Raw genomic sequence first — 22,674 nt, forward strand, 5'->3', positions numbered from 1 at the left:
ATTTGTCAGCTTTGTGCATACTGCATCTTTGAGTTGATGTAGCCTGCCAGCATAAGTCACATAACATGTAACTTCTGAGTTTGCATTATGTTATAATGAATAAGAGTTTAATTCTCCCTAAAAGGCAAAATCAAAGATTGTAACTACATCTTCAGCTCTATGACACACTTCCCCCTAAATAGCAGACCCTGCAATCAAGCTGACTAGGCACCAGATTTAAAGGCCATGCAAACAGAGGTGTCAGAGCATTCATAGCTTCTTTCCAGCCCATGCTCTTTCCATGGTTTTACACGTTTCAGGTCAGTTGCTTAAAGGAGATTAATGCTACTTGTAACTGCTAAAATTCCTCAGAGAGTTTCCAGTAGACACAGGGAATAACAACCTCCAAGGAGGTTTTAGCCAGAGAATTAATGCTCTGTGCATAAGAGCCCTCGCATGTACGTTCATGGTAATTGTGAACTGGTGTAAGTGTGAGCCTCGTGCTACTTCCAGGTAACACACAGCCTGCCAGAGTCTACATAGTTCACTCTGATTAACTCACCTCCCACAAATATTTATGATTTTACCTACAAAAAGTATTTCCTGGAAAACTCCTTTTAGATTATATATACCAATTTGATCATACCCATTACATGCTTTCAATAATTCTTATTCCACAAATACTAGATAGTAATTTGGAGATTACAAACAGAAATATTCTCAACCGAAGAATTCCAGGCTTTCCAGTTTAAATTAACCTTCATTCCTACACAGGGCAGTGTTGGATCTTGAACTGTCCAGCACTGAATATCACTCCTGACAGATACAACCACAGAATAACTTAGGTTGGAAGAAACTCAGAGGTATCTGGTTGAGCCCTCTGCTCAAAGCAGGCCCATCTGAGTTCTGAATGATGTGCTCTTAAAGTTCTGTCTATCTCCAAGTACAGAAATTCCACGTTTTCTCAGACGGTTCTCTCAGTGCTTAACCATTCCTATTTTGATTTTTTTTTCCTCCTCCGAATAACTAATCAAAATTTCCCTTATTGCAATTTCTAACTACTGCCTTTTCTTGCTGAAATCTAATCACCTTCTCTTCTGAAATCCAAACTGAAACATCTGTCTCCTCTCCTCATACATCACATGCTCCAGCCCCCTTACTCTCTTGGTGACCCTTCAGCAGACTCACTGCTGTAAGTCAAGGTCTTCCTTTTAAAGAGGAGGGACAATACTAAATGCAGTGCTCCACTTACATTTTCACAAGCCTTGAATAGAGGAGAATGATCTATGCCCTCTGACAATAGGCTATACTATTGTTAAAAGAAACCAGTGTGTAGTTGGCTTTCTTCTCAGCAAGGACATTTTCAGCTTATTGAAGTGAACCATCCAGATCTTTCGGTGCAAAACAATTTCTCTATCCAGGCTGTATTCCAGCACAGATGCAGGAAGTTGTATTTGCCAGTACTGAACTTCATGAGTCCATTTCTCCAAGCTGCTGTAGTCTCTCCAGATAGCAGTTCCACCTTCCCAATATTGAAAGCTCTCCTTTGCAAACAACCTCCATGTTTTTATGGCTCAAAAATTGTTGAGAAGGCATTCCATCATCCAAATAATTAATGAAGATATTAAGCAGTATTAACACCCAGTATCAACCCCCAAATGAATATGTCAAGTAATCAGTCATCAGGAGGATTTGCACCCACAGATCTCAACCCTTTGAATTTGCCTATCCATGAAATCTTCCCTGCATTTTACCCTCCATATCTCACCAGATATTATATCAAAAGCCTTCCTAAAGTCATGCAGTACCTATACCCTCTGCTTTTTCACAGTGCCGTGGAAGGCTGGTTAACTAATTTCCATTGCAAAATCCACATTAGTTGTTCTCATCATCTCATTTCTCTTTGCGTGCCTAGATTTAGCTTCCAAGTTGGTATTCTCCATCGCCTGGGGCTGAGGCATAGCTGGCCAGTCTCTAGTTCCTTTCTTGTCCTTTAGAATGGCTGTAGCTTTTTCTTTTCTCAGAAATTAGGAAACTTCTCAATCACTTAGCAAGTTCCATAGCATGAAAACATCTCCTTACCATTTTATTTTTTGATACCTCCTACACTAAGTATGGACCTGAGTTCATCCATGTTGTTTAAGAAGTGCCTATGTTTTTGTAGTGTCTTTGTTTTGTTTGCTGCAAATAATACTTCACTTGAATTTACCGCTAGGCTCAAGGACCTTTGAGATCTGAGGGTAAGTTTTACACTCACATCCATCCAACATAATATGTCCTTTGGTCAACTCATCAATCACTTGTGTGAAATTTCCTTATGACACTTCATAGAGACCTGAGTTGCTTGCATACAGCCATATTGCTCTTCCAGCAGACATCAAAATGATTAAAGTCCTTCATGAGTACCACAGCCATCAATTGTACCGCTTCCTTCCTCTGTCTAACAAAGGCTTCAAGTACTCCATTCTTTGAACAGGCAGTCTGTAGTGGATACCTACCATGATATCACTCATGTTGATCTACCATTCATCTGCAAGCTCTTGACCAATTTATCACCTGTTGCAAAGCAAAGCTCCATCTACTTGATCTGATCAACCTCCCTACCTTCCTGGTCTGGGCTTCCTAAAGTTCTAACATCTGTTTATTTCAGCATTTGAGCTATCCCATCATAGCCAGGCTGATATTTGAAGAAATTATCTTTTGAAAGAAAAACCTATTCAATGCCAGCCTTGGCTAAGTCTTCCCAGAAAAATTTCTAGCTGAGGAGCTTTCCAATGAGGATGATTAAGACATATATGTGGCCTTTATAATCTTAACTATTGTCTCACACAGTTCTCTAGTTCTCTTTACAAACTTTTAGAAATAAAGTTGGGAAACATGACAATGGAAAAATTTTTCCTTTTCTCACTTTCTGAATTACAGAACTAGATGAGTCAGGTATGCAAACAGATTAAAGACCCAACTAAAGCTGTGGATATGAGTTTATTTTATTCTTGTTATACATTGATTTAAAACCAGAATATAGTTCCTCATTTGTTTGAATGTTACTCTATAGCCTCACTTCTCCAATCCCTGCTATCCACCCCACCACACATTTTCATATGGCATATAAAATTCATACACATACATCTGTATTTGATTGTCAGCATCAAGAGCAGCTCAGAATATCAAGAGTTCACCTTTGTCAGTAAGCAAAGGATGAGCATTTGCTTTCAAGCACATCCATCAGGGAACAGAGAAAAGCTGTTACTTACTGAAGAAGCCTAATGTTTTATTCAACCATATCCCAGTAAAAACATTTCTGGATATTAGGCCAAGCATTTCTTTTTTTATAATCCTAGTTCACCATTAAGGAATATCCCCCCATCCCCTCCTCCAACTCAAGAAATAGAGGCTTTTACTGAATTAAAAATGTATTTCTTCATCTAACTTTATGAATCTGCATTGTATCTACAAAGGAACAAGGCTGATGTAATATTAAACTTAAGGTGTTATGTTTGGAAACGATTTGGGAGCTTTTTTTATTTTTAAGCTTGAGTCTTAGAAAAGCATTTTTCAGAGAAATGGACAATTCGGATCACTGATAAAGAGTAAGCAATTGACCCTAGATAAATTTCCTATTATACTAAAGACAATTAAAGCTGAATATATAGCACAGATTGATTTAATTAACTGTACTAATCAGGCAAGTTAGAGATTAAGGAACATATATTAAGAGAAGGTATTAGCTACAAAAGTAATTGCTTTTCTGGGAAAAAAAATAACAAAACAAGAACAACCAAGAAATGCCTAATCTCAGTAAATAGCTGCTCCCAACTACTATTATTTGAGTTGTTTTTTTAAATATAGAAATCCCATTCAAGTCCACTGGAAACCTTCAAAGATACATAGATCAATCCATGAAAATATTCTGCCATTAAACTGCTGCATGCACATACAAACATATCTTTTTCCCCATGTAATTTTTTAAATATTAGCCTCTTGGCTCAGTGAGTATCTTTCCTTGCACAATGGAACACAGTGTGATAAATAAACTTAAGGAGTGAAGGCACATTAACTGTGCTGTAGGCATCTGTTCCCATGCACATATCTGTCTTTGACATACACAAGGACATCAGGGAAAGGGAAAAATTTTGTTCTGACTTGGAAAAAAAAATACGCTGCAAGGAAAGTAGGTACTCCTGAATTGTATTCACAATTCTCATTGAAAAAACTGGGGATTTAAGGAAGAGATTTCTAGGGAAGCATGCTTTTCTTTAGGGATTCATATTCCCAGTGAAAGTCATTACAAGTTAAACATGATTTTCCATAACTCCACAGCCTACCTGACAGAAAAAAAAACATTTCAGTACAAAGTCCTAAGTTTAAAATACATCCAGATGTTACTGAGCTAAGATTCCCTCTCTCTATCCCATACTTCAGTTAACATGGTGACAGTAACCTTCAGCAAGTAGACAAACACCTGAGAGCAATTAAATTTTCTAGCATTACAGCATTTTCCTTGTTTTATTTGACTTAATGTTTGATATTTCCACAAGCTAGCATAGAACATATTACACCTGAAATTTAAGTCATTATAATTATGTTAACAATGTTTGGTTCTGTACAACTCACGTTTTACTGCAGGAAGAACAAAGAGGCATCAAATAATGATATAAGATCAACCATTAAGGCTTTAATAAGACAATATTAAAACCTGCAAGTCCTGTATTTCCAAATACAATCCAACCTTCCCATTACTTATCTTGTATTTTGTCAAAGAAAGGCACTTAAATGAGCTTCACACCTTGTTTGTACTTTTTTATACCAAGGAAGTCATTAGTTATGCATCAAACTAATCATTTCACTTAGTCTTTAACACTCATATTTGAAACCAATGACTGACAATCCAGTTACAGTAGGAAACATGGAGTGATGATAACATGCCACCAGAAATAAAATGACTTGTACACCTCATTAGGGCTTTCAAAGCTTTAGTGGATTGAATTTACATTCCTGGTCACTGAAGTATGTGCATCAGTTAATAAAATAACTTTTAAACTCTCCTAATCTGCTCAGACTTACATGCAAGAGAGTATTCTTAGTACCTACGTTAGGGTATGACAAGTCTAGGGTGGCTAAACTCTTTGTGCCTTTTAGCCAGCAGGTACTGATGACTCAAATAAACCAGTCCTCCTGGAAACAAAAAAGAAACAAAAAAGACAAAGAAACAAAAAAGTGGTGGTCACTATGGCAGACAAACACCAGATGCTGAAACAGATGAACTAAAAAGCAGATTTTTTTTTAAACAGCTTTGTTCATAAGGAATTGAAAACTGACAAAAAAAAATCTCCGAGCTTTTGTGAGGGTAATTCTAGAAGTCCGTACAATACTATTTTGTTATGACGACCGCAGTTCAGCTGAACAGTGCTCTGTAATCTTCCAGGCAATGGCATAATGAACTCAACAGTAAATGAAACTGTAGAAACCATTTTACAATGCATGTGTGTATATATATGTATTCTTATTTAAGCGGGAGAAATCAGTACTCAGAGGTATAATAGCTTTGAGTTTTTTAATGCCTACAAAGTGAGATTGGGTCTCTTTCTTGTGGTTATGTTGTATTTCAAAGAAAAGCAAGAATTTTGATAAAAGAACATGAAATTCAAGGACCCTTATGCATAGAGAAGATCAGACTTGACACAGAAGTCTATTATGCTTTATAAATTTCAGACCTATTTGTCTGTTGTAACAGTAAATTCCTATTATAATTGTGCTCAGAGATAATAGCAAAAGGGACAAATAAGACTACATTAGCAAAGAAGGGCTGAGCATCTTCCAGCCCAAAAGAACACAGAACACCTTTACGTAGTTCACAGCTTTATTCAGTAATCCTTAAGATCTGATAACAAGTTGACCCCAGAGAGAGAGCAACTAAATAAGGGACCTTTCCAACTTGGTGTACTGGACAAGTTCAGTACAAAAAGCTCGTGTCATTGCCCCTATTTAATCAAAGTGAAGGGTTCCACAACTGTTGCTGCTCAAGAGGAATAAGAGTTGAAAGGCCCTAGGCAACACTGAAAGGACTGACACTTCTCAATTGATTTTTTGCAAAGCTGATTAGCTGTGGCTGCATATTTGCACTTCAGATTATTAAACCATTAGTGATTTTGAAGGGTGTGTAACAAAGGTGTGAGTCACTAGAGTATGGGTGACTATTCTTAGTTTTAAAGACTTTAAATAGGATAGCAGGGTCCTGGCTACTCTTTAGGTAGCCTGTCCCACAACCCCAGAATCACAGTATCAGATAAGTTACTTTCAAGGTCTACCTCAAGGCCATGCAGCCACCCACATAGCCCTCATAAAAGAATCAAGAGAGCTTTCCAGCATGCATGGAGGACATATGCCTGAAAGGAGTCAAAGACAAGAGCACTTTGTCTCCTGACCCTGATCAAGCGTTGAACTCTTATTTCAGCACCCTTTCTGCTCTATATCTTGCTCTGTTTTGTCTTTATTCCAGCATCATGGGACCTGTAATAGATTAAATAAAAATTCCAATAACTCTAAACAGACTAATGTCCCCATAAATCTCATTTACCCTTAGTAACTCTACAGTCCTCTATACCATTAAGTTACTACAATGTTAATACTAGCGTGCTTGATTTCAGTACTCTACCATACCCCTTACTGTTACAGTATGACAGAAAATGCAGCAATGACAGCAGAGCAGCAAAGTCCTAAGCTACAGCAAATGCGGATTTGCTCAAATACAGCAGCTGTAAATACAGAAACAAAAAAGAGGAAAAAAAATCTGCTTACCCTTGGAAGGACTTACTTTAGTAGGCAGGGATCTCCAGAGAAATACCTTAACATCCTACTGCCAACCCTTAAATGAAGACTGGGAAAGGGTGGATCCTGGCTCTACTTCTAGTCTCTCAGGAACATTGTTTGCACCTGAGCTCCCTTGGCTTGGACTGCCTTCCTGACAGGTGCTCAATCACTGTTTCAGGCCATTTCTTACCATTTCCACTACCACTGTTGTCCAGAATATCTTACAAGAGGAAAGATCATTTTAAAAATGGAAGGAAAAGAAACAAAATAGGAATGAAATAGGAGTTACCAAGAGGAAAGCCTTAATGTCAGTCCTGGATTGTCAGGAAAAAGCTAGTTAAATATGGCAACAAAAATGGCAAAAAAAAAAAAAAAAAGGCCAATTGAAAAGGACCAATCACAGAAAAACTACTAGGAACTACTAGGGACATCAGATCTGGTCTTTTCTTCATGGGCTCCTTTTAGAATCTAAACTAAAAAAAAATACAAAAAAAAATGCAAGAGACTAGCATTGTAAACAGGATTCTATCTGAGGACTGAAAATTGCTCATTTTACACAGGAAGAGTGTATGTAAACTGGCAGCCTTGCAAAGAAAAATACTGAGAGTATATATCATTATTATCCACAGATGTTGCAAGAGGAATAATATAGGCAAGTGGGTATAGGTTCTCAAAACAGAAAAACAATTTTGGTGCAAGAAATTAAAATTGTCTTAAATTCAAACACTCAGGAATCAGTCATACTGAACCATATTCATGTTTACGCTATTGACTACAGGAAAGTAACTATACTAACTGTAGTCAACTAATCGCTAAAATAATTTGAGTACTCTGTAAACTGTAACATGTAAGGACAAAAAAGTGATGAACAACAAAGATTGCTGATTGCTTAGAAAAGATCTTTGATTAGTGGGGGGAAGTAAAAGAAGAGGGTATCTAATTTTAAGTACCTGTCATAATAGGTTGAAATAAGCCCCTGTGTGGAAGTACTGTTTCTGGTAGCTGTACATTTGGAATTACGGTGCTGTGCTCCAGTAAAGTTGAGTCTCTTTGCATTTTTCTTTTCATCTTTTCAATACTTTTTTTGTTTATTTGTTTATTTCTTCATTTACTTTCTTTGGAAACGACAGACTCCTATTTTGAGGCTGTAGAGTATAGATCTTCATAACATTTTCCAATTGTTTTACGTAAGAACAGAAAGGAATCAACTCTTTTAGTTTCACATTAAGAAAATTTGGAAGTATTGTAGAACCCTTCTCCAGTTCTTCTTTGAATCCTTTTTAGGTGTCCTCACATTTTTCCAGAAATTTGAGCTATGTTTTTGAAGTAACAAAATAGTGAAAGGGTAGGTACCTGTATCTTAAATTAACCTTCCAAATATGTGATCTGAGCAGATAACTAGGCTCAATGCTCTGTGCCCTGGCCATTGGCCTTCTCTAATTGATTTTTAAGCCCATTAACCAATTCTAATTAAATAGAATTAAATTCTAATTAAATAGAATTAAAAAAAAGATGAATAAAGGTGTTGAAAACACTTATTTCATTACAATTTGGAAGAACAGTAGCTGCGTAAGGTAAAGAAACCTACATTTTGCCATGACTGTTTAGCTGGACATGCTACTAATGTGCATATAACCACCACTGACCTCCGTACATTATGTCTCTTTCCAGCCAGGATTTAGGGAACACGAGAAGGAGCTTAGCATTTTTCAGTCAAGAGGTTTTGAAGATATGGACAGAGCAAGAAGTATACAGTACCATGCAGTAGTAATTTTGCATTAGGGGAGAGTCAGATAGAGAGGTAACATGGACCAGGAAAGGAGGAGGTGTTTTCCATAATAGAGGCCATAACAGCATGGCACACGCATTCTTAGGAAATCTGTCTTTTCTGGCAATGCTGGATCTTCTAGTGGATCTTGTGGGGTATCTTCTTAGAAGAAAGGCTCCTTCATGACTTGAAATAAATTATTTCTATAAGCATTTGTCCCAGCGACACAGTGTATGCATATATAGGTATATGAAATACAAATAGTGTTTTGGGGGTATTTTAAGAAGCAAATAAAGTCTCTACTTAAGTTTCAGCAAAACATATATATACTTATTACCTAATGAACAAAAAATACCTTTTTCCTTTTAACACTGAATCACTAAGTTCAGGAAAAGCTTTAGCGATGATTATTTGATTATATTAATGGTGCTAGTTATGATATTAACTGACAGTGTTTGATGATTTTATAGGGATAGACAGGGAAGAGTTCAAGAAAGTTATTACTCTGAAAGAGAAACTGCGTGCAATACTATAACGTCCTAGTATTTTTAGCATTTTACTGTAGAATCACACTGTGTGACCTCAAGCGATACATGTGGTTGAATTTGTTCATTACTTGACAGGGCTTTGCTGTTTGGATCTATTCAATTTGGAGTGAAATCATTGCTATGAATACTGCCAAGTGTAAGCCACAGATTCTTTATGTTAACTACATACCGACTGCCCACTTGCCACTTCAATAATTGGTTGCTATTTCACTGTGGTGCTTGGAAACAAAAACGTGGCCACAGCAGTCCCAGAATAGCAAGTTCCTTTTATAAATACAACAAACAATAAGACATGAGGCAGCTTATTTCTGGATAATTGTGGGTTGATGGTTTAGTATGTACATCCCAAGGTCAATTGGCTTGTGTCATTGTAGAGTTCAGGGACTGCTTGCAAATTGAGGGAGCAGGGAGTTGTATTCACAACAGGAATTGGAACTTGATTTGTAGGATGGATGGAAACCACCTTACCCACCGAATTTCCAGTTATCATAACCTGGAATATGACATTAGTGGGAGCTAAACTGCAATTTACAGCTGTCTGACACAACCTAAAGCCATTTCATGAATGAGATTAACTATGCTGTGTTATAGAGCGAGGTAGAGAAGGGATGTTATTTCATTCTGGAGAATATCCATGGCCTGTAATTTCAGTTTTTTGGAATTTAATTACCACAGCTATAAAAGTACATTCTCAGTAAAACCTCATTACAAATATGTGTGCTGGAAAGCTGCCTCTGTCTAATGCATTCCATTATAACACCGAGAAATAAAATAAAAAATAAAAAAAATCAGAGCTTAATTTTCACCTGTTATAATAGAGGAGGTCTCACTATCATTATGAAGTTTTAGTACTGCAGCTTCATACAGTTTCACATCAAGGTGAATTTAGCATGGCCTGTAACGGGCCCTTCCAGCCTCACCTGGCCTAGGCCCACACACCAGCCACAGCAAGGCTGCAGCATGGCTGAGCTCCAGCTCCTCACAGTCCTGCCCTGACAGGCTGCCTGCAGGGCCCCAGGGAGTTGCCTGGTGCCCCTGGTGCCCTGCTCTTGGTGGGGCCTACCTGGTGCCTCCTGTCTCACGTGGGGAGCCCCTGTCCCTCACCAGTGTTGAAGCACACCAACGCTACTTCTTCTGTGCATACTCAGACATTTTAGAGTAAAGCTCTTGTAGTGTAGAACAGCAAAGACAAACACTAATGAATTGTACTACTTAACGCCAGTTTGATCTGCTGCTTTCATGCCATTTCAATTTATGGACTTTTTACAAAATTACATGAAAGTCTCCCTTAATTTTTTTCCCATGCTTCGCTGAATTAATTCCTATTTATGTAGCATAGGCCTGATTCAATTTTTGAAACCCTGGTAAAAAAATTCTGAAGCTCTGCTTTCAAGTTAAGCAATCCTGCGCATTAGAGACAAACACAAATGCTGTAAACAAACTCACTCCAAAAAATAATTAAAAATTAATTACGTATGCAACATTGACTACAATGTCAAATTCAAGTAGCTAATGCTGCAGTCCTGCAGTCATTTTAAACATCTGTATGTTTCTTACCAGAGCAATTAGGCCCTACCTACTTTCAGGCAGCCATGTTTGAATGTCTTGGGCCAGAATATTCCTAAGGGGAAAAGAGAGAAAAAGACTGGATGGTTTTTATCTTACTGTAAATCATTAAAAGGAAAGAAGATGGTTCATGTAACAGTGGTATTAAAGTAAAATGAGTGAAAGAATGCCTAGGGCATAATAAAATCTTTAATTTGTCATTCATCCTCAGCCTTAGCCAGTGATTGATAGGTGATTTTGCAGAAGTGTCCAGAGAAGATTCTGAGTGAATCAATTTACTATAATATTAATATAGTCCAATTGCAGAAGCATTTGCTTTTTATTGCAACTTAAAACTTCTCAATTTTGCTTACCTTTGGGGAATTGCTCACTTCAGTCACCAGATTAGATGAATGCTGTCGAGTAACACCCGAGTGCCTCAGGAAATAAAAAATCTAACTTTAAGTAGAGCCTTAAAATGTTTGGCCATAGTAAACTTGTATCGAGGAGCAGTAATGTAATACAACCTAGCTGACATGAATATTGCATCCCACGATATTTTATTCTATCTCATGACTTTCTGCCATGGTCCATTTATCTGGTCCATGAACAACTTTATGCAGAAGATAATGGACACTCTTCTGCAACATGAGTTAATACAAAGAGTGAAGCTATGATGTCTCGTATCTGTCCTGCTGAAAGCACTTGGAATATACTTTCTATGCATATTTCATTACAGCAAACTTCCTGTGAAATGAGGGGTCTGGGTAGTGAAAGCACATTCAACTTCAAAGGAAAGTGGGGTTGTTTCCACTACTCATTTTATCTTCACAACAATTGTGTTAAGTTTAATATACAAAACCATCAACTTCATTTTTAAGTGCATCTCTCCTCCAGGCCCTTATTTTGGTCTAAGCTAACACCATTTGTTCCTTCTTTAAATTTTATTCCTAATTTTTTTTTTTTTTAACATGGTTAGAGGAGCCATCTCTCACTTCATATGGTTCACACAAACAAAATATTGCTTTCAAGATAAATTGACACTTAAGAAAAAATACTGCAGAATGGTTTTGTCTGGATAAAATTTTATACCAAGCAAACAGTCAAGCACAGATAATATGATCTGTAACAATAAATTGTTTTTTTCTAGATATTTTTCTCATAGCTGAATGTTGCAAATTTATCAAATATGAGAATTTTTCCTGAACATGTTTGTTTATTCTAACATATAAAAACAACATTTTTCTGAAAAAGAAATTAATAAAATTCAAAATACATTGGCCTAGTTATTAAGCAGCTCATGCTGATGCTGTGAATTTGTCCTATCCCACAAAAACAAACACACAACAAAACAGAAAACAAAACAAAACAGCACAACAAAACAACAACCCTGATGTTCAGTAGCTAAATAATTATCATAATTTAATTAATTCTTATAATCATACCTCCATGAAGAATTTTTATGAAACATTCTTGATGCCACACATGGTGCTGTACTGGAAGGTCACTGCTGGGACGTGACCTCCCCCAGATCTGACTCCTAGGTAAATAAGCCTTACTTTCTGGCCAGCTGAACACTTAGTCTATTCTGTCATGTCTTAGGGAAGTGGTAAGGCTGAAGGTATTAGAATATTAAATCTGAAAAGAACATTGTAATAGGAAGAATTTATTTTCAAAAGTTTCGGCTTTTGCATAAAAGCTAGAGACTGAACTTCAATGAAGATCACTTCATTCTCAACATTAATGAGTCAGTACACTGAGATATAGACCCTTTTACAAATATATTAACAGCAGGAGAAAAACTAAGGAAAATTTCCCTCCTTTACTCAACGAGGCAGGCAATATAACCACAGATGATAAGGAAAAGGCTGAGGTTCTCAATGCCTTCTTCACATCTGTCTTTAATAGACAGGACAGTTGTCCACATGGTACTTGCCCTGACCTGGAAGTCCGGGACGGGGTGCATAATGCACCCCCTGTGATTCAAGCAGAGACGGTCAGAGATCTTCTCCTCCATCTGAACTGCCACAAGTCCATGGGGCCAGATGGGATCCACCCAAGGGTGCTGAGGGAGCTAGCAGAGGTGATTGCCGAGCCACTTTCTGCCATCTATCAGCATTCCTGGTTATCTGGAGAGGTCCCACAAGATTGGAGGCTTGCCGATGTGACTCCCATCTTCAAGAAAGGCCGTAAGGAAGACCCGGGGAACTACAGGCCTGTCAGCCTGACCTCGGTATCAGGGAAAGTTATGGAACAGATGATATTGAGGGAGATCACACGACACGTGCATGGCAATAAAGGGATCAGACCCAGCCAGCACGGGTTCACCAGGGGCAGGTCGTGCTTGTCCAACCTCATCTCCTTCTATGACTGGGTGACCAGACAGGTAGATGAGGGAAAGGCTGTTGATGTAGTCTACCTGGACTTCAGCAAGGCCTTTGACACGGTCTCCCACAGTATTCTCCTAAGGAAACTGGCAGCCCGTGGTGTGGACAGGTTCACTCTTCTCTGGGTGGAGAACTGGCTGGAGGGCCGTGCCCAGAGGGTAGTGGTTAATGGAGTTAAGTCCAGCTGGCGTCCTGTAACGAGTGGTGTCCCCCAAGGGTCAGTTTTGGGGCCCATCTTGTTTAATATCTTTATTGATGACCTAGATGAGGGAATTGAGTGTACCCTCAGTAAGTTTGCAGATGACACAAAGCTGGGAGGATGTGTCAAACTGCCTGAGGGTAGGGAGGCCCTTCAGAGGGATTTGGATAGGCTGAACAGCTGGGCTGAGCAAAATGGGATGAGGTTCAATAAGACCAAGTGCCGGGTCCTGCACTTTGGCCACAATAACCCCATGCAATGCTATAGGCTTGGGGCAGAATGGCTTGAAGAATGTAGAGAGGAAAAGGACCTGGGGGTGTTGGTTGATGCTCGGCTCAACATGAGCCGGCAGTGTGCACAGGTGGCTAAGAAGGCCAACAGCATCCTGGCCTGTATTAGAAATAGTGTAGCCAGCAGGAGCAGGGAGGTGATCATCCCCCTGTACTCAGCTCTGGTGCGGCCGCACCTCGAGTACTGTGTTCAGTTTTGGGCCCCTCACTACAAGAAGGACATTGAGGCCCTGGAGCGTGTTCAGAGAAGGGCAACAAAACTGGTGAGGGGCCTGGAGCACAAGTCTTATGAGGAGCGGCTGAGGGAGCTGGGATTGTTTAGTCTGGAGAAGAGGAGGCTCAGAGGAGACCTTATAGCACTCTACCACTTCCTGAAGGGGGGTTGTGGTGAGGAGGGGGTAGGCCTCTTCTCCCTGATAAGTAATGACAGGACGAGAGGGAATGGCCACAAGTTGCGCCAGGGAAGATTTAGATTAGACCTCAGGAAGCATTTCTTTTCTGAAAGAGTGGTCAGGCACTGGAATGGCCTGCCTAGGGAGGTGGTTGAGGCACCATCCCTAGCGCTGTTCAAGAAGCGTTTAGATGAGGTGCTTAAGGACTTAATTTAGTAGTTGGGTAGAGATAGTGATAGGAGGATGGTTGGACTAGATGATCTTATAGGTCCTTTCCAACCTTATGAACTTATGAACTTATGAACTTATAGACAGTCATGATATACAAGAGTTACAGTCCTTCTTACACTGATAGGTTAGTTGTAGGAGAAGAATGGAAATTTCATAAACAATTAACTGAAAAGTTTTCATTTTCAGCTCATTAAGCAGTCTGAACTTTTTAAAGAATACTAGGGAAGACAATTACAAGTGGTTTCAATACCCTTTCTATCTTGACCATTTTTGCTAACTTGTTCTTTGAAGACATTTTTCATTAAAGTGGTGATAAAAATGAGTTTGGGAATTCAGCCTATAACAAGTCCCAGAACAGCACTATTCCATGATTCATATGAATTAATGATAGTCTGTTACCAAGGACTGTCTTTCTCCCACTGTGATACAGACAAAATTAAAGAGGCTTTCAAGGCAAACAAAAATTGAATATCTGAATGTGAAACAGTCATAAAAATATACATATTTTTAAATAAGAACTATTTTTATGCCTTTTTTTGCAAGTTGTCTTTGAGAAAATTATACTCAAATATCCAATTACAATTACTTTTCACAGTTGACTTCTAGACTGACATCCTAACAAGCTGATCTAACAGATATTCTTCAGAGGCTTAGGCTATATCTGGTAAATCATATCATTTCTGCAGGTTTTATGGCCAGCTGACTGGGGCTTAGGAGGTCTGAACTGTACCCCAGCTTCCAAAATACGAAGTTTCTACACTTTGCTATTCAAAAAAAACAAAGCAAATATAATTGACTCCTTTTGTGAAGGGTTTTGAAATCTCCTGATGTAAAACTTTGCACACTAGCTACCTATTGTTATTGTTTCCATTTTGCTACATTTGTGAATTAATGTATTTTCTCTCTTATTTGTATATAGTTCAGAGTCATTAAAGCACAGCATGCAGAATTTAAGCTTAAGAAGTGACTGGCCTGGCCACCTTTTAATTCTTTTTCTACTGCAATTAATAATTCTGTGGATTTTCCAACTGTTGGAGATCACTATCCTATATATTCACAGAGTACCACTTAAGCCACTAGCATTTAGATTTGATTGATTTGTGTTCAGCTTGGGAAAATCATCTTCAATTCCAGTTCCTAGATTTTCCCAGAGATTTTTTTATAATACTGTATGAAATTTGAATTCGGACATCAAGATACTACTCCATCCATTCAATGCTCCTACAGTGGTATCATCTTATTTCCTAAAAGAAGTGTATAGTCCTTTGGCTGGGCATTAACAATAGTAAAGCCTGAATCATGATAACAGGAAGAAATATGTAGAATTGTGTCCCAGTTATTTATTTTCCCCTCTTCTTGATTATTCTCATTTCACCATCAGCTGCATTCAGACCAGGATAAAGGAGATGGATCACTTAAGTACATCCTTTCTGGAGATGGAGCAGGAGACCTCTTCATTATCAATGAAAACACTGGTGACATCCAAGCCACAAAGAGACTAGACAGAGAAGAAAAGCCTGTATACATACTTCGTGCCCAGGCTATAAACAGAAGAACTGGAAGACCAGTGGAACCAGAATCTGAGTTCATCATCAAGATCCATGATATCAATGACAATGAGCCAATGTTTACAAAGGATGTTTACAATGCCAGCATTCCAGAAATGTCAGATGTTGGTAGGTGCTAACATTTAATTTCTGTGTCTGATGTGGATTATTTCTGTAGATTTTATTAAGAGCCCAAAACTGGAAGATAATGAAAGCAGACGTCTGCTGTTTGTGTTGAGTAAAAGTAACTGAGTCATTAAAAAAATCTGTCTCAAGTGGAATTAGTGACAATGGTTTGCTGAAGATTTAAGTATCAGTTGAGTGAAACGCTCTCCCTCCGTAGTGCCACAGAAAAAGCAACTTAATGCATTCTTGTTTAGCTCACAGTGAAAGTAAGCTGAGCTGACCTCTGTTACAGGACACCTTCAAAGAGTTTAACTTACATTGGTAACATGATTTAGTTGCACTGCATTGCATTAAGATACGGTCACCTACAAGGGTCGGTACCAAACCTAGAACTAGTTAGCTAATGCTGTTTAGTTCAAGAAGGTAAAAAAGTGAAAAAGGAGAGATGCAGAAGAGAGTGTACACACTTCAGGAAAGAACACTGTGAGCCAAGTCAGCTCATCATTAATTCTTAGATATGTCATTACTTTCCTATTAATTTTGTTGCTCTTTTTTAGGCAACAGAAATGAGCTACAGAGTCCACAGATGTCCATTTAAATCTTTCCATTTGTTTCAAAGACATCAAGCCATCAGAATGAATTAAAAAAAAAAAAAGAGAGAGAGACAATTCCTCAAAATATGACTTATGGTTGGATCTTTTTCGAAATAATTCACAGATTTTGATTTTTTTTTCTCTGATTCCTAGGAAGGTCATTTTGATTTTTTTTTTTATTTTTTGTCAGAGAAAAATGGATGGTTGAATGGCAAGAAACACAGTTCTAATCTGAAAAAATACCCAGGGAGAGAAACATTAATTAATCACAATCAAGAATGAGATTAAAATAATGCTCAACCAATACGAAAATAAAGACTTCAGGGCATACTGTCTCCTCTCATTCATGGGACTTGTCACACAGATGTAACCTAACTTGGTGAAGACAGAAACTAATATTCACAGTTTAATATGTGAAGTGAATACTTTATTCACAAATCTGTTTTATATCCTAAAACTTAAGCTCATTTATCATGTTTATTAACACTCTGATTAGAATTCAAAACCATTTCCTTCTCTAAAAGATATATGAAAAAACTGATTTACATTCTGATGTCAAACACCTTAAAGTCTAAGTTTGTTCTGAATGTAAATTTCAGTTTAACCTCTTACAAACATTAATAAATCTGTGAACATATATCCTAGAACTAGATTCAAACTCTAAACACCTTCCATATCTGGTGAAAGGTGGGTTTCTGATTTGTTCATAAAAATTATGATAAAGGATTTATGTATCCAATTGGCAACTGCAGTTTAATGAAGTGAGAAAATGCTAGCTATCATTTTGGTTTGGAATCATCGTCTTTTATGAGCAGAAAAACTCCTACCAAATAAGAATATCTCTACTTATTTTCACATGTTTGACTGGAACCTCGGCTATGCTTTTCTCATAAACTGTCTCGGACATGGAAAAAAAAAAAACACAAAAAAGATAGAATTTTACTTTCTATAATTTATCATTGCAGGTACCTTTGTTGTGCAAGTCACTGCAACTGATGCCGATGATCCTACATATGGGAACAGCGCTAAAGTTGTCTACAGCATTCTCCAGGGACAACCATATTTCTCTGTGGAATCTGAGACAGGTCAGAAGACCTTGTCTGTCATTCTTTGACAATATCTGCAATTTATAATGACATGCTAAGCCAAGCTAGGACATATTAGACAAAAACTTGAAAGAGATTATACCTCATTTCAGTGCAAAATCTGACAAACTTAATTGAGCGATACATCTGTAAACATAACACCTACATTATTTTAATCTTACAAGCAATATCTTATAAATACAATTACTACTGAATGTGAGCCAGTTTTCAATCATTTTTAACAAGCAGTGGTACAGAGACTGCCATAGATGCTTAAATTAAACCAAATAGGTTGGCTTTTAGAAGAAAACGAGGAACAGGTGGGTGTGCAAAAAAGTGCTTAATCCTCATATATCTTCATAATGGCTAAATTAAGACTGAGGGTTTGCTTTTTTTTTTTCTCCTTCTGCTTCTTCAAAACTTGTTTAAAGTAATTATAATTTCTGTACATCTGCAACATATCACTTCAATGCTAATTTTATGAAAGAAATCTTAATTAAGAATAATGATAGAAGAGGTAAAATTGGCTGTTGAGCTACACTAGCAGATCACAAATAGAATCACAAAATTCTGAGTTCTGTTTTTGGAATATATTTAAATTATACACAGTAACTAGAATTTTTTATGGGCTGAATAACAGACAGCTTTGAAGCCTGTGTGTGTAAAGCATGTGAATTCTGACTGACCAAATCTGCTGTACCACCACACTATCCCACTACACAGATACTCTCAGGACTTCTGTCAAACTTTCACAAGTAACAAACGATTTCAACAAGCTCCTTAAATGGGAATATCCATTCTGATAAGTTGCTTGAAACTAGAGAAAATGGTTCTCCTCAACATCCTTAAAGGAAAAGAATGGTATTCCAGACAATTAATCAGGCTTTAGAATTGTTTCTTATCTAAATCTTAGAGACTTGGGCAAAGTAGAGATGAGATGTGTCAGGGAAAACGTGAGGTGAAAAAAATACATCTGAAAAAAAGGGAAGCCAATATCAAAGGAGGCTTCCCTTTCAAGCATAAAGTATTAGACAGTACAAGAAAGAGGATTTTTGCACTGCTGCACGCATTCTGACTTGGAAAGTATACTGAGTTACAATATGGATAATGCACCTAGGAGTTCAGCAGTAATAACCTTTTAGCAAGAGGGTTGTATGTGGAAGGGAAGGGAAGCAAGGTAAACCACTGACTTGATCATGCTGCTGAGGAAATTAATTGCAAAACTCCTAGAGTCTAATATGTTATTCTTGAAGCTGTTATGAATTTTCCCATGGATTTTAGCACTTGGATTTCATCCCTTTTGTCTACAAAGGAGTCAGTTCTTAGCCTTAAGACACCCAGTGAGAATGCAAACATTTTGCTTCATGGTACATCGAAATGATTTGAATTTCAACAGGAGTTAGGCTCAAAAATGACTTTGTACCTTTGAAAGAGGAACAGACTGGCAAAATGATTTCAATCGGTGTATAAATAGAAATATACATACTTGGGCATACTTGCATGCTTGCAATTTTTTAAATTAATTTCTCCCATTTTAACGTTGTTGTACTGCCTCTTTAAGGATGTCTGTCTGAAGTTAGCTTTTTTCCTCATTTCCTTTTTATTTTTATCTGTCAAATGAAAATACTGACAGAACAAGAAAGAAAAGGTGGAGTGCACTATAATGAACAATAAGCCTTCTTTCATTCAGTGAGAGACTTTAGCATGGAGCTGAAAGGGTGTAAATAGTTATGTAAAATGACACTACTCACAGATAGGTAGAACATCTTTCTGAGGATCCCACTACTATTGTGTCTGTCACATCAGCAGCAGCCTGAGATATGATATGACAGGTCTGTAATTTAATGTGCCATCTCTTAACAGTACTGGGCAGAGTTTACTCACTTACACAGAGATTGTTTTGTTCTTTAGGCTGTGGGTTGTTTTTTTTATAAATAATTTCCATCAAAGGCAGTACATTACTTGTAAATTTTACTTCTTTAATTTTCACATTTTAGGCATTATTAAAACTGCTTTGCTAAACATGGACCGTGAAAACAGGGAGCAGTATCAAGTGGTTATCCAGGCTAAGGACATGGGAGGCCAGATGGGCGGATTATCAGGAACTACTACTGTGAACATCACACTGACCGACGTAAATGACAATCCTCCTCGGTTCCCCCAGAGTATGGAATATTTAACTTCTATATCTTTACAGTAAAATGAACAAGAATCGAGTGGTGTTTGTTTGTTTTTTAAGTCAAGTTTATGCTGTCACGAATTTAAGAAAGAAAAAGGGAATACAGAAGCAAGCAGTAGCATCATGCTAAGGTTAATTACAATCAATGGGAAACATGCCTTTAATATTTTTACTACAACTGCAATAGATAGTCTGAGAAGTGAATTAACAAACAGAAACAACTTCTGTTTTTTGATAGCCATTAAATAGCTTTGACTGATATAGTCTATATTTTCTGATCAATACTGTTTTTATAATAGACCATGTGGCCAACTGCATTTTAAGTCCGTTCCAATCTAAAATATTTAACTTTTGTAGCATTCATTTAAGAATGTAAAATGATCCCAAGAGCAACTCTATCAAAATGAGTGTTTATACCTGAAAAATATTTGCATCAATGGATTTTTCTATATTCACTGCAAACTTAAAAAAAGGCACATATATAAATATACTAGATATTTCTGCTTATTCTCCTCTTCTTGCTTCAGGTTTAGATAACTGTGTAATATTTAAAGGAAACAGTTGTGTCAGATCTATTAGAAAACCATTTGTATTAATGATTGTTCATTGCCATAAGTGATTCAGAGTGATTCAGCTTTCATTCACTTTTCTTTCTCTCTTTTTCCTTCCTTCATTTTTGCTTTTTGTCTTTCCACCACTCTGAGTGTGCATGTGTGTATCAGAGTGTCAGTGTGTGTCAAAGTCAAGAGCAGCTGCTCAAGAAAATAATTGCAGATACTATCAGACAAATCAGCAGCTTTGGCGGTTAAGTCATTGGGAATGTTATTGGAAGCAACTTGTCATTTAAGCTCAAAGTCTGTTCTTAGCTGTGGGCAAAACGTTTCCATTTAAATTAAAACAAGTTAAGAGGAAATGTAGCACTCTGCCTCCAATGAGTTAATTATACATCTCTGGACATGAGTGTCTTCAATATAGAAGCCAAAGATACAGCTTCATAATGCCAACATTCCCGAAGTAGTTTTTTCTCAGGGGAGAAATTCAGTGCAGCATATTAGTAATAGGCATTTGAGCCAGTTTTGCTTTTAGTGTGCTTTTAGTGATACTAAACTGCATTGGCCTCTGGCAGGTCTTAATATTTTATTTGTCTTTTGACCTTAAAACATTTTTCATATACTTTGTTTTATATTGTTAACACAGACTGATAGTATCTAGGAAAGGACGAATGTTGCTAAAGTTGCATACATGTAGGAAAAAACAAAATCCCTTCATACTAGAAAAATGGTAGAAGAATAAGTTACTTTTATCCCTATGAAAGTAGGGCAGAAGCTGAACGCTTTTGCACCAAGCTTGAAGACAAAGCCACTCAGTAACTCATCTGTTCATACCCAACAGTACAGTGGGCTCAGAGATAGCATCCAAAATACCACGAGTCTGACTGACAAAAGTTTCCTCCTCTGTCTGCTGTAGGCACCTACCAATTCAGAGCTCCTGAGTCTACGCCACCTGACTCACCGATTGGCAGGATTAAAGCTAATGATGCAGATGTGGATGAAAATGCAGAGATTGAATACAGCATCACCGAGGGGGATGGATATGACATGTTTGGAATTACCACAGACAAGGACACACAGGAAGGAATTCTAACTGTCAAGAAGGTACACATCCTAACACACTTCACACCAACCTTGGAAATACCAGAAAAAAGAAAAATCTACCATTTTTTCCATTTTTGGTGCAACATGTTACTTATTAAATTGGATGCCATCTATTAGGAATCTCTACAACATTACTGTTGTAAATTTTATCTTATACAGTTAGGATGCTTTCTTTTTACAAAAATAACAAACATGATTTGAGGGATCTGAGAGAGTACAAAATCCATGGAGTGGGATAGAATTGAGAAAAAATTCTGTCTGAACATGTCTTCAGGACCCAACTGTGACTTTGTCTCTATTATGCATACAGGATTTGCTCTCTTCTTAGAAAGGTGCTGTGTTAACACCACAGAAACACTCAGTGTCACACAGCCTGCTTTGCACCATCAAAAGATATTGAATTGTATAGCTATGAAGTATCAAAGTACAAGTGAATTTATTTTGTCTCGTGTTATAAAGATGCAATTAGTAAACCCATCAGCATGCTTTTCCTTCAGGAAACAAACAAACAAACAAAAAACCCACCTAAAAAACAAACAACAGTGCCATGTTGGATCACAATGGACACCATCTACTAAGCTGCATGTTCGCTGTCAGAAAAGGTGTGAGAAATATTGTTTACAGTGGGCTATCAGGCAAGCTTGATAAGGTTACAGATATCACCCTCCATCAGTTCAAGTTCAGTCATCACTAAAGAGACATTGTGGAGATTTTCTGAACGTGCACTTGCTTTTGATATCAGTACGACACCTGTCATTACTTGTTTTTTAAAAGATGCCTTTAAGGGGCTGATTATGATATCAGTCGAGCTCCGTTTGCATTTCTGTCTCTTGGTGACTGAAGCTGTGAATCTTCTACAGCTAAACAAGAAACTGGGGTAACTAGCCTCTCCCCACATTACACTAAGGAATATAAAAAATGATTTCTAAGTCCTGCTTCAAATTCTATCAGTGTGTGATATAGTCATAGCCTGTCATAAAATCATGTTTCCCATGGGTGGTCCTGGATGTCTTCAGACATCAAATAACAAAGTGATTCATTTCAATGATGGAATGTCAGCATGTTAGAAAGGAGCTCCTAGAGAATCCCACTACAGTGTATGGTGCTTAAGGTCAAGAGATGGCCAAGAAAGCAACAAAATTCCAAAACCAACAGGATAAAAAGCATGAAGATACTTGAGGAAGCTACAATTAATTGGAGCTTAGAAGTTCTTGGTGCAGAATTCCCTGCAAAAGTGTTTTTGTTTTTTTTTTTAATTTTTTTTTTTCCTAGAACTTGCCATCAGTGGCAAAGAGCCCCAATTTTCTTCTCTCTTCTGGCATTTTAATTCCAGTTCAGGC

At 37.5% G+C, this 22,674-nt stretch overlaps 1 protein-coding gene across 1 annotated transcript in view; it reads left to right on the top strand.

The window, feature by feature from the left end:
- Positions 1–22,674, top strand: part of LOC136059061 (cadherin-6) — a 98,427-nt gene that overhangs the window by 56,753 nt on the left and 19,000 nt on the right. Inside the window, exons 3-6 of the mRNA XM_065752958.1 lie at positions 15,531–15,825; positions 17,381–17,500; positions 19,498–19,665; positions 21,147–21,334. Of these exons, the coding sequence (XP_065609030.1) occupies positions 15,531–15,825; positions 17,381–17,500; positions 19,498–19,665; positions 21,147–21,334 (771 nt within the window). The remainder of the gene's footprint in view (positions 1–15,530; positions 15,826–17,380; positions 17,501–19,497; positions 19,666–21,146; positions 21,335–22,674) is intronic.

The sequence above is a fragment of the Cyrtonyx montezumae genome, unplaced genomic scaffold (assembly GCF_038088225.1).
Source record: "Cyrtonyx montezumae isolate F1298 unplaced genomic scaffold, pur_monq_1.0 scaffold_8, whole genome shotgun sequence".
Taxonomy (NCBI): Eukaryota; Metazoa; Chordata; class Aves; order Galliformes; family Odontophoridae; genus Cyrtonyx; species Cyrtonyx montezumae.